We start from the raw sequence: 13,795 nt of genomic DNA on the forward strand, positions 1-13,795 counted from the left end.
TTCTCTAGACCTTTAAAAAAACCCACTCAACGATATTCTATTTTCAAAACTTGTTTTTGCGTGACACACTTTCATACGTTTTCCTGCCCAGAATGTAAATATTTCCAAATAAATGCAGGTATTCGAAACCTGAAAGTTTTTAAATTGTAAAATGATAAAAAAAATATATCGTCTTTTCTTTTAAAATGTAATGCTTCAACACACAAATTAAGAACACCAATGCTTTCCAACAATACTATTGGATAGGTATAAACATAATATGGGTTTTAACCTATGAAATATATAATCGTTGGTTTAATTTTAATTGTAAGACTTTTATGCAAATTTATGCATCAAAACAACATCTAAATATGATTCAAATATTATGATGCAAAACAAAATGTGAAGCTGGTTGCTGTGGTCGTTGCTAATAAAATACCTTAATTTTGTTTTCAGATTTTAAGTTTGCCTTTCACATTGAATTAAAATATAAATATGGTCAAATTATTGTTTTTTATTCAACCATGTAATTTAAACACATGATTTAATAAAATCATTTTGGTCAATTGTCAAGTAACAAGAAAATATAAAATAACATCTCTTCCAATTTTCATTTCTCTTTTACACACTACATCATGCCTCTATTTTCCATTGTTAAAAATTTCAATCTCATTCCTTGAAATTAGGATGTCTGCTTTTTTTCATTCAAACAGATATAGTCGTGCCTTAAATTAAGGTCTGGGTAGGTATATGATAGTTTGCTATTTATGTTAGTTTCGTGGTCATGGTTTGAAATGGAGTATGCGTTGTTTATTTATCTTATTTCCGTGTACCCTTTTTAATGCCTGGCAAGTCTGGGTACATGTACATGTACATTTATATATTTTTTATTACAGCTTGAATTTTCGTTCGATGGTTTGTCTTTCTGACCTTGATCACACATTTCCTTACTTTAGTGATAGAAAAAATGGACTGCGCTAATAATGTCTTTACTGGATCAAGGCTTTTGATAATTCACTTATGGGAAGACACTTCAAATCATGCTATCCTACTTTGTCTTTGATGATATTATTAAAAATCAACATGTGGGTACTATCATTTTGTCTTTTCTAGTTTAGACCAGAATTCATTTATGAAAGAACCCCTAGAGATAAATTCAACAGAATTCAACAAAACGGGAATGACTTTCTCTTATAGTTTGCAAGACTTGATAGACTTTTAGTTTAAAATATATAACTGGCGATCACGAAGAGAAACTAAACCAGTTTCCACAATACGGATGACCATACTTAATTCGTTGATTTAATACATCGCATCCAATTGAAATTGACATAAAGAATATTACAGACACTTTAGTTTCATGTCGGCATACTACTAACTATTATGAAAGATGAGTTGAAAGTAAAATTCATGATTAAACTTAACGATAATAGCGATGTATTCTCGTTTTGTATCGTCTAATCCCTTCCATCAGTGGGAACATCCTTTCAAGCACCTGTGTATAGATTTATCATATCACAAACGTTCCGCTAGTTTCCAATTCCGAGTTATTGTTCCCTTCTGGACTTCTAACATGCATTCTACTGAAACAGAGTAATGTTCCTGCAAATTATCAATACAACATTTAACGTTCCTCGAGGATCGTGATTGTGTAATTCATTAGGAAGATCGATTTATTTTCCCTGTCTTAGTGTTGATTTATTTTATCATCTAACCCGGACGTGGCATTTCACGTTGATTCTTCTGAAAGAGAAGATGATGCTTATCATATCATTGCACCTAGTCCTTTGTGGCTTTCTTAGTTGAGCCCGGGTTGCTCATCTCCTTTTCTCTTTTTTGGTTATTTCATGTTCTTTGTTTTGTGTGTTTGTTATCATTATCTATTAGTTATCCTTCGATCATGTTCTTTTTTAACTGTTCAAATCATTGTTTTCCCTTATATCCCAGTCACAAAAAAAACTCTGAAAATAAATGCAATTTAAAATAATTCTTTTTAACCTCGATGAAATGTATACTGTTTCCTATCGGTCGTTTTTTAGAATAAACATTTAGCTTTTCCTGTATAATTAACCATTTTTAATGGCCATCAGTCTAACGGTATCAGTGGACACTATTACAATGGATGACCATAACTACTTATCTTATATTAACGATCGGCAATGTCGAGTAAGTTTGAATGTCCAGTGAGAAATTGACAATTTCGGGAAAGAAAACAGTAAAAAAAAAATGTAGTTGTCACATCATTCTCCTTATCCCCTGATATGCAGTCACATAAACCGTATATACCTTCAGAATGAGAGATTAAGCTTCCACGTATTGTTTGTAAGTGTTCGTTTATTATATTGGACGTAAAACTTCAATTCATAGGGACCGTATACTTCTTTAAGCTATTTAAACCAATAAACATTATTTTTAAATTGTTTTACGTTCCTTAATCTATGGAAAAACAACAAAACATGATTAATTATGAATGAATGCTAACTTTTACTAATATCACAATTGTCTAAATTACGGAATTGAATACTAGTTATTTTAAATATGGAGCGATTAAGAAACTGTAATGCATTAATGAATTGCTATTGATCATGCCGTTTCACATTAAAAATGTATTTTACGACGGCATAGCTATGATGCAGCGACGACTCAGCCACGATGCAACATTTCGAGGACGGACTTTTAATTGCGGAATTTGTCCTTCGATGGTTGAATAAATTGCCTAAGTTGTATCACGTTTTCTCTGTTAGCATGTTATTCAACTTGATGCATATATGAGTATCTTTCACACAGTTTATACGTTTTCAAAATAGCTACTATTATTAAGTGAACGGTGAAAAATCAGGGCATAGGAAATCACAAATTATAAGTATCTGAAACACCAAAACATTGCACTTTACGATATGAATGAGTATAACACAACAATGGTCTTAACGTATTTATAAATGTGTGATCATGTCAACAAAGAGATTATAAAATGACTTTTTAAAATTAAAATTAATGTCAAACACAACAATTGCAATTTTTTAAACCAACAATAACTTGACGTTTACTTCATCACAGTATGCAATATAAATTCGTCACTGATGGACCTTATAGTATTTTTGTATGCTTTTTACAAGTAACATATGGTCAATAAGCTGATAAAACATCGAGAAAAAAAGGATTGAATGATTTGAGAAAGACAAATAAAACACAAAGTGTATATATACATACAATTCTTAGAATGGTGTTATATTAAATAACAAGTAATAGTATGATGAAAAACAAACGACAATTATTAAGTACAACATCACAATTATGTAATATAGACTGGCTAACGTACACGCATACGCCATGAAATGAATGGCTGTATTTATGAATTTTTCAAATTCTATCCTAAAAATTCAAATCACAGACGATTTTTATCTGTCATTTCTCATTTTCCAAAATGCTAAAAGTCCAAATCATAAGTGGTTAGCGTTCAAGTTATCACTGGTAGTGGATAATGAATATTCCATATAGCAATAAATCTCTACATTTGACATGGTGTGAATTCACATGACTATCTTAACGCAGTCTTTATGTTTGTGTACCATAATTTAAGTAACTCATCGACTGTAAAGCTCTACTGGAAGGAAAATGTGCGTTTCTGTTTTTGAATAACGACTGGTTCGAGTTCGTCTTATGGACAATTTTACTTTTGTATATCCGGCGCCAAATATTGATTTTATTACACGAACAAATCTTTTGTTAAAAGCACAGTACAACAAGAAATTAACAGATAAATTTGCCAATATCAAAATATTGCTTATATGACGGAGTTTGTGATAGAAAGAAAATGGAATATGCAAAAGACGGGTGAAATCGCCGATTGTTGACGGTACTATGGCTGAGATGGAAAGAAACACAATGCTTATTAATGTAATGGTAAGTCGTCTCTGTTCCGCTTGCCAGTCTTTTTCTTTATTGTTCCTGATGTCATATTTTTGTCTAATTGATCTCGCTCTGTGAACAGCATAAATTAAGTAAGAATTAGATAAGAAAAATATAACAAGAGGTGCTACATGGAAAAGTGCAATGCAGATGAGATCATAAATTCTGTAATTGATCGAAGCACGAAAAGCAGTTGGATAGATGCGATATCTCCCTCCATCACCACGTAAGTGAAAACACAAAAAGCGTGGTATAATAACACTTAAAGTCAATAATATAATTGTTCCAATCCTGATCCGTGCTTTGTTAAGGGACAATTTTGTCCTTGCCCATAGTGGATCTTTAACAGAAACAAATCTGTCTATGGTGACACCAACAGTCAACCAGACACTTGCCGCTGTGAAAAAGTTCACCAAAGGAAAAAATATAAAGGCATCGAAAAACTTCATATGAAATGAACTTGATTTACTCGACACTGTTAAGTGCAGCAATGAGAGAGCCAGTGCGCACATGTCAGTCATTGCCAATACTTTAAGATACAAATATGGCGTCTCGTTTAATTTTCCTTTGATTAGCACCACTAAATTCAGAATATTTCCAATTATTCCAAATGTACATAATATAGGTCCGATGTAATTTTTACAAATCAGTGCAACAAGTTCAACGTCATCTAAGGTTCCACTTGTCGTAAGATTGTTTTCTCTTGTTGAACTATTTATATTTACTTGGCCTTCAGACAGATTCATGTTCCTGAAATTAGTAAATAACAATACAGTTAATATATCATCAAATCTTTGTTGTTTTCTTTTTTTTTGCTAAGTATATACCTGGTATCTTATTACTTATCTTCCAACCATTGTAGATTTCACTCATATAACCCTTCATTAGTATGACAAACGAAACCTTCAAATGTCAATAGCCTAATGCCAAAGTCATTAACAACAGCTAATAACTATTTTTGTCTTAACAGTTTGAATTTTATAGTCATGTATTTACAATGAGGCATTTAAGTCGAACATAAAACGCAATTTGAATATTGATTTTATTCAATCATTAACTACAACTATCTTTTTAATCCGATCTTAGGGAAAAGTATCAATCGATACACTACCCTCCTTTGTGTAAACAACTAGAAATTTTAGGTAAAATATATGTTTTTTTTCAATATTTTTTTCACACTGGGACATTTAGACATATACAGCTTGGGGTAGAAACAATATTGTATATCGCTATCGACATAGTATAAACATACATTTTGTTGTAAATGTTTCCTACCACTAGTGGAGTCCGGTTTGCTCATTTACTTTTCCTTCTTCTATTTGTTCGTACGCATTATAATGATAATGTCATGATTTTTGTTTTGTGTGTTTATCTTCCCTGTCTAATCTTTATCTTTGCAATATATTCGGTTGATAATCGCTCGAATCTTGGTTCCCTTGACTATTTATTCTTCATAATTGAATTCGTTACATTATTCCAATAAATAAAATATACATAAACATAAATTCAAAATTGATTTTTTGTCTGGTAAAATGGGACATCGGATTACCAAGCGTGCAATGGGGGTGTCGTCAGGACAACAACTTTACAGCTGACTAAATATGCAGATTTTTTCTAAGGGCGGATCATTTTAAAAGATTGGATTAAATTAAATATAACGATAATAGGTATGGTGCATTTGTCATTAAACTTAGAGAAAATAGTCAGCCAAAGGCAACCTATGGGTCTTCGATGAAACACTCATACCACAATACAGACTATAGCTGGCTCCAACACACAGATATAGCGAAAGAGTTGCCGCTCAAGTACCATAGAAAGAAAGTAAGGTAAAAACGTAACAAGACATAAGGAAGTCAGGAATTCCTATTTGGGACAGGAGCTAAAAATGCAAAAGGGTAAACATTATAACATTGAAATAATGATGCTTAAAACAACGCGTTATAAGTTTAAGGCCATATTCTAATTGCTTTTAGGTAGCACTATAGTCAATGTCTTCTACTTTTAAGGTATCATATAACTGCTTATATAGCCACTTTAAACAGTATTTAATCACAATGATTTTCGTCAATTTCGTGTTTTACTAAAGATTATTGATATGAAAAAGCTGGAAAGATGTTTAAAAGTAATCAAGGGAACCAAGGTTATAGCGGTAATCAAAAGAATGTAATCCAGGGTTAAAGACCAGACATGGAAAACAGACATACACAACAAAGAGCATAAAGTAACTGAAATCATACATACAAAGTATCAAAAGCAAATGAGCAACTCGGTCCACTAAAAACTGGGAGCATGGACCAGGTTCACCGATAGGGTAAGCGTCCTCTGCTTTTCTAAAAACACCCGCCGAGTTGCTGTTAAAAAGTCAAGTCCGGGGTAGACAAACGAGGAAAGGAAAACTACGCCCCGTTGAATAAATCAGTTTTCATGGTGCAGATGGATACACCATAACGATCCACGAGTTCATATTGACGACCATAAAATTTCTGTAGTGATGACTTCAATTTTGTAGCAACATAACCCTGTTCCAGAAGCCTATTTGTTAGAGTTCTAGCGCGATACAAAAAGTAGCTTCAGCAAGCTCTGGTATAACGTATGAGTTATGATATGAACACTCCATATGCAGATGCTGAAGGGATGTTGCCACAGATGAAAGGAAAGTTGACAATTCTGAATGAAAAGTCATCACGTTTGTCGTAAAATTTGGTCAATAGTTTTGGATTACACTATACTTTCGTAAAAATATATAAAGGACACGTCAATATACTTCTCTCATCTAAGTAACTCCTTCGTACTTTCCAACAAGATATCAAGATTTAATTTATTTCGAAAAATGCAATTTTTTCATCAAAACAATCTTTAGTCCAAATATTTTTTTTATCTTCAATCAAACATGATCTATAACCAATTACAAAAAAAGACAAAAATGCCAAATATTCATATTTGATGCGAAGTAGCAGCTAATGAGAACAATGCCGATTACCCATAAGTTATTTGAAAATATCCATTCAAATAGTAGACAATCTCATTTATGATATTACAGCAAGAAATGTATACCCAATTTAAAGACGATTTAAGACCATAAAATCGCAATATGTAAGATATATTAGTGTTCGTCTGAATTATGGGTATTTTATGGCTAATTACCCCCGTAAAAGGTTACTTAAGTGCAAATCTGTATTAGTTCATCTTAAATTGACTAGCAGCAACATACGTTTAGTACAATACACTTTTACATAATAATGTGGACTAGTACACTGTTTTATAAACTAATGTGCTTAAATGCAATAGAAATTTACCAGTTGATAGAGAATCATGTTTCAACTGCTGTCTGGTTTGTATACAGAGTGTACTGGTCTTAATATGAATTACAGTGATCTTTATACAATTTTTTCTGGTCTTAATAACGATATAAATTGGTCTTTATACAGAATTTACTGGTCTTAGTATGGGTTTTAATTGGTTTTATATATAGTTTCAACTTCCGGTAGACCAAGTAAAATCCATATTTTTAGACCAGTAAAGCCTGTATTAAGACCGCTGAAATTAATATTAAGACCAGTAATTTCTCTGCAAAGACAAGTAGTTTTCTCTTGCAAATACAACAGTTGAAAGATGATTCTATATACAGTATTTGAACCCTTTAGTAAATAAGGATGTCATAAAATAGATATTTTCATATTAATCGTGTTTAAAGTGTTCATACAGATGTATTGGGTTTCGATCATTTGTTTAGCCCTCGGGCACGCCTTGGCCAATACAACTGACCTCAAACAAATAAGACTGTACTTGAACATCATACAGGGTTAATATGAAAATTCCCATTTCATAACACCATATTAAAACCCATCTGTGTCACTTTTAATACAGCCGAGAGTTATACTATATAAGGATATTGTATAATTGTACATGCAACCGTAATAATCCAGGATTACCTTCAAGATAAGTCAATGAGGGACCTTGCTTTTATTACATGTTAACAATAAGGTGTTCTTGTGTGTTCGAATAAAATTTTGATTGATCTCTCCGCCTTAAAACTTTCATTATTGTCTTCTATCTGACATGGCATACTAAATTTATTGCGATATGTTGTAATTTCATGAACTTATCGCTTTCCATATATTTTGTAGCAAATAATAAGTATTAGAAATAAGCGTGTATCTCCATAGAGAAAGTATTACTTGAAAGTAAAATACAAGTACCATGATAATCAAATGTCCATATTTTTATTACTTGCGCATGGAATCAGAAAGATAAGATATAAACCATATAAATTATTTTCTTTAAACTGTAATTAAAATTAAAACATAACCAAAAAACGGAAAAGAATTTTATTGCATTCTATAAAGGTCAATTGTCAGTACATATGTAGAACTGTGGTAATTGAAGCGATAAAGCATTTGACAACGTACATTGTTTTGCTTCCTATTGACACAGATACGTGACATCCTTTTGTAGGTCAGAATTCTAGTGGTCTCGACCTATTAATTTACAATTGCATCACATGCATTGCTGGAAGCTGAATCATCAGAGAAAAAAGAATATGAATGTAATGATTTTTCACGTATAAAAGAAGGTGATAAACAATTTATGAGATGAACATATAAGAAATCATAAAACGTAAATTATATTCGGTAATTTCTTTTATGAATAAATCGAAATAATTGTATAAACTGATAAATAAAGTAAATCTTTTAAAAGTTCAGATAGATAGATTGACAGTTTTATTCAATAATAGCCCAAAGTTTACTGTATGGGTCCAGGTAATACATGCTATAGAGTTCACAAGTCTAAAATGATTAGATATCTGTAAGCATGTACATATGCCATTATTGTGGTGTTGCCTGACTTATAAGAAATGACCATAAAAAAATGCGCCGTTACCACACTAATAAACCGTTCAGACAAACGGCGAAAGTCAATTATAGGCTTTTCGTTTTCGAATTTAATTCACCTACCGACTATACATGAAAAAAATTGTTCTAAATAGTAGAGAATATATTGAACTAATGAATAAGATATGTCGTAAACCAATCGTATTTTTAGATCTTAAGGAAATTTATTTCTTTCTGTTGCTTCGACAGGCAATGTATAAACTCTATTTTCGTTATAAATCAATCCTCAAATATACTTTAATATGTCAAAATTTGATACAAAGCGAAACCTGTTTCTTAACAAAAAGTATAAACTAAATCTGAAACAGAAGGCCTTCAAACAGTTCATATAATAGTGTGTATGATATTAAAATCACACGCCCATGTTGATAAACTCATTGTCTATCGATTAAAACAATTTATATAAACAATTGGGTAATATGGTAATGATTTGACTTCAATGTGATTTTATTTGATACCTACAATTTACGATAAATTTGCTGCCAAAGATTGTTGCATGTGTATGTTTTGGCCTGCTTTATACCATTTTACATCACAAAAGGGTGAACGAAATCTGTGTTTTTTCCAAATGTCTACTTCCTTCTGGGAAGATGCAACTAGGAAAACAGATTATAAGACTTAATGGGCATATAACTGTGTAGCCCGTAGACTGTGCTTTATAATGTTACCAAGAGAACTGCTGTATGAATTTTGCAGAAAGGTATTTCAGAAATATGCCTACTGCCCTGACAAATATAAAAATATACTATTTAATTTTTAAACCTTTTAAGCATGTTTTCTTTCTTTAGTAGTTAAATTGTTCATTTATCGTATCATTGTCGTGTAGCATTATCGTATCTGTTACTTATATTTTGTGAGAATCCGCAGATTTTGTCTAATTGCATTTACCAAATGCTGAAAAAGAGAATTTTTAGATTTTCCCTACAATCCACAAAAAAATATATTACTTCAAATTATTGCACATTGCCAAACTCTAAAATTTGGTATTATTTGATCGATTATTTTATACGATTCAAAGTAAATGAAACCCTAGGAAATAATTTGTATAATTAAAAAATAGCCTTTTTTCTTATGGAATTATTGGCAAATGCGACGACTTTGCATGATTCCCTTCCTATGAAATGATATTCCACTGCTCTTTCAACTCATACGATTTGATAAACTGTTACCATTTCATCACATTTATATATCTGACCAAACGCGCTTATATAAAAGCGACTGGGTCCAGGTTTTTATGGGACTTGACCTTCAACCAGCAGCACGTCATAGATATAAGCATGTCAATTATGCACAACATGAAGGAATTTTTCCTTGACAAATTGAAGAATTGATTTATAGTTACTGTTATACATGTATCATTTTTAATTCCTGAGGACTTTTTCTGAATTGAGTTACTGCAAACTGGTTATTACTAAGTGGGTGTTTACATGAATAGACCGTGTAAGAATGCACTAATATCATTTGCTGTAAATCAGTTGATAATTGAGATTGGAACTGAAACAAACTGACGATGATGAATAGGGATTCAAATTTGACCCTCAAAGCCAATTGTGATCAGCAGGCGAAATGTGTCGTCAATTGTAATAAATATGTAAAATAGCATGTTAGTGGGCGCTGACGTCAGTTAAAATGCAATGAATATTTATGGTTAAAATGTTTTCTATATCCAGATGTGAGCAATATTTATTTTACAGAAACCCACGAATTTATTATGACAACACAAGCTATAATTTTGTATATCACAATTCGTTTGGATTTAATGAAATGAATCGGCTTTATTTCTGATGACAATGATACAATGATGTTAAATGTGTATGGTTATATGAAAAATGGGTGTCGCAATCACGTTTAATGACATTTTAATTAAATTACTTTGAGTCAAAGTCGATCAATCCACACACAAAACGTTCAAAAATGTGTAAAATCTTAAACTTAGGGATAATATTCACCATATCCATGTGCTTAATATTTGACGATAAATCTAATTAAACATTTTATATATGTGTCTCTCTAGTGATATAAAAGTTGAAATCTAACTATATAGTCAGTGGATACATAAAACTCAAACTCTTGAAGTGTAGCCCGGTATACTAATTTTTCTGTCGATGTTAAAATCTTTTTAATTATTTTGACAAAAACGGAACACATGAATTACAGATGTGTTTTTCTCTGAAAAAGTCGTCTAGGGAATATTGAATTGATTACTGATTTACACATATTGACACTTCTATGCGATTTAAACACCACACACATATACAAACATACATACAAACACAGACAATTAAACTTGAAAGATGTTTAACTGTTACGAGATGTAAAGTAATTAATGAGAAGATTTTATATCCCATCAAATGCAATTAAGACGATAGATATATTTTTTTTTAAAAAAAAAACACAAATAACATAATTGTAATAATACCTTGATTTTCTGATTGACTAAACTGGCTGAAACATGTTTTTTTTTCGACAAAAACAGCAATGAACAAAAAAGTTATCATGTTTTATGTCTGACATACGTGAATGCCACCATACAAAGGTTAAATCAATTTAATACATGTATAATTGCAACACGTATGAAAACTAAAGTAAATTACTGAATTTGTATGCAAATTGCTGTTGTTTAATTAGCAAATTACGAGAACATCATTTTCCCACACATATAATATCATTTATTTTTTTTACAATACATCCGCAAAAAATAGAAATAATTGAACAATATTTCAATGGAAAGTATTTCAATATTTCTCCAACCTATCGTAAAAATTTTAGTCATTACCTATGAGCTTAAAATTTCTCTTTTGCAAAACCTCATCTGAGAGTCACTGTAAGTTATCATTTCATACATCACAAGCGTTCTTCTTGATATGATGAATTTGAACATTATGTTCCGCCAAAAAAAGAGCCTTAAAAGCTGAGGGATTTTTACTGTATTACTTCTAAAATAAATTGTCAATTCAAAAACATGATATATTAAAGTTAAAACAAATGAAAATGTTGGGGACTTTTCATATTGTAAAAATATGAACATTGAGAAAATATAAAAGAAATACTAATTTGACAGAGACATTTTGTAATCTAAACCAAATTATGAACAAATAGTTGCATTTAAATACCCGACGATTAGACATATATAAATATCCTACCTTTAGATTAGTTGTTTCTGATCCAAAAATATATTAAAGAATGAATAAATGCATTAAAGTATTCAGATATATTGACAAACTGAATGAGTTTCTATCTACTTTTTTCTAAATATAAATCAATGTTTCAAGGTGTGTCTACGAAGAAAGATAAGGATTAACATTTTAATTAATATTCAATAAATAATTGTTCACGGAATCCTTTCTAACCAGTTAGAGTACTTCTCATAGAATAATGACGAACAAATGATACCCAATCAAGCTCGTCTGAAAAATATCATAATGAATAATAATAGTAGGAAGTTTAAAGACTTGTAATGTGTTATTATAGTGTTGTAGTTTGTACTCAATAACCTGCTTGAAATCTAACTGAAAATGTTGGCTTAAATTCTGAGTTACAATACTTAATTAAATCATAAAATGCTACCATTGTACGTAAGGGGAAGCTCAAAATTTAGAGTCTATCTGTCCAAATTATGTTGTATTTTTAATTTTCGGATATCATTTCCGATTTGTTAATGAAAAATCGGATTTCCCTATACAGGTAGAAAATTTGTTTATTCCAAGCCTAGTTATCTTACAAATTTTGTTTCGTTGCACTAACTGTGAAAACTTACAAGCTTACAAGCTTTTAGGCAAGACAAATAACCCTCTTGAAAGCTGGAAATACTGATTTATAAATAATACCTCAAATTTTACTATGTCATTTCAATGAAAGGTTTATCATCTGCTTAAGTGTTTTGAGTTCATATAGGTATGAAGGGGTTCAATTTAGTTTCTGTTCGTGTGTCGCAAATCAAATTGTTTTATAATGTAACTTTACTGCCGATCGCGTAGACCAATAATTAAACATTTTCCTCTTTTTATTTGATTATACTTTTATTTGGTAAAAAACAAGGTCAGATCTGTGTATATTTGTTACAAAGACATTTTTTTTCGGAGTGTGACAAACCAATCTCAGGCATCGAACCCATTCCATACGTCAGTCGTTTTTCGTCTTTTCAATGACTTTCATTTGATTAGTTTCCTATTGAAAAAGCTAACAAATGATTCATTAAGTTTTGAAAACGTGAACTCATTATATATTTGTATGAGATAGTAGTCACAGGAATCACTTTTCCTGCAGAAATAACAAGAACGTATTCCAAGAAATGGAGAACAGACACACAGTGCAATGAAAACGGAATAAACAAAATAACACGCAAAAAGAAACAAAATATAATGAGTATCCTGGGCTCCGCAAAAAACTGAAGAAAGAACTAGATGCAAGGAAAGGTCATAGATATTATTGAATTATCATCTTTGGTATTTACGAAGTCGTCTGAAATTTAGAGCTCTCCGGTTCGAGGAAAATGTGTCAAATATCAAATACGAATAACTAAAAACAATGTAATTATGAACATTATCAGCTAAAATTCTTATGAAATTTCAGTCTTAACTCTGATAATTTACACAAGTTATGGTGTATTCATTTAATCATTTATAATTTTTTTTCCTTAACAAAATAAATCTTATTAATGTACAGGGCTATGTTGAAAATAAAATCTGTATATCTTTAAATCGTCAATATTAAGCAATTCATTAGTCCAACTTTGAGTTACAGAAGGCCTTTAGGACATTCACAATATCAGATCATTAATGGCAGTTTGACTAAACTTTGGAGAAATAAAAATTCGTCTTGAAATTATGAGAGCATAATAATAAGCCTGTTTTACGCTTGGAATATACTTGTAAAGAAAACCAAGGCATGAACAAATGTTGTTGAAATGTCAGAAAATCTGACGTCGTATTAGAGACAAAAGTGTTGTGGACAGTTTCCCAAGTATAACCTATAAATCTCATATGGGACATACTTCACAGTCTATCTATTCCCAT

General features: G+C 31.0%; 1 protein-coding gene across 3 annotated transcripts in view; it reads right to left on the minus strand.

Annotated features, from left to right (window-relative positions):
- Positions 1–2,439: 2,439 nt before the first annotated feature.
- The window catches only part of LOC148619878 (putative G protein-coupled receptor B0563.6), a 37,978-nt gene continuing 26,622 nt past the window's right edge, over positions 2,440–13,795 (minus strand). Inside the window, exons 1-3 of one of the 3 annotated variants that reach the window (XM_088580250.1) lie at positions 9,243–9,880; positions 8,298–8,404; positions 2,440–4,638 (exon numbers count right to left, since the gene is read on the minus strand). In XM_088580250.1, the coding sequence (XP_088436376.1) occupies positions 3,564–4,638; positions 8,298–8,299 (1,077 nt within the window). In that variant the 5' untranslated portion in view covers positions 8,300–8,404; positions 9,243–9,880 and the 3' untranslated portion in view covers positions 2,440–3,563. Of the gene's footprint in view, positions 4,639–8,297; positions 8,405–9,242; positions 9,881–11,923; positions 11,990–13,795 lie in introns of those variants that run through there. The other 2 variants (XM_088580253.1, XM_088580252.1) reach the window with 2 other exon arrangements.

This window comes from Perna viridis, chromosome 4 (genome assembly GCF_037379345.1).
Source record: "Perna viridis isolate PV_CMFRI_1.1 ecotype Kerala chromosome 4, ASM3737934v1, whole genome shotgun sequence".
Taxonomy (NCBI): Eukaryota; Metazoa; Mollusca; class Bivalvia; order Mytilida; family Mytilidae; genus Perna; species Perna viridis.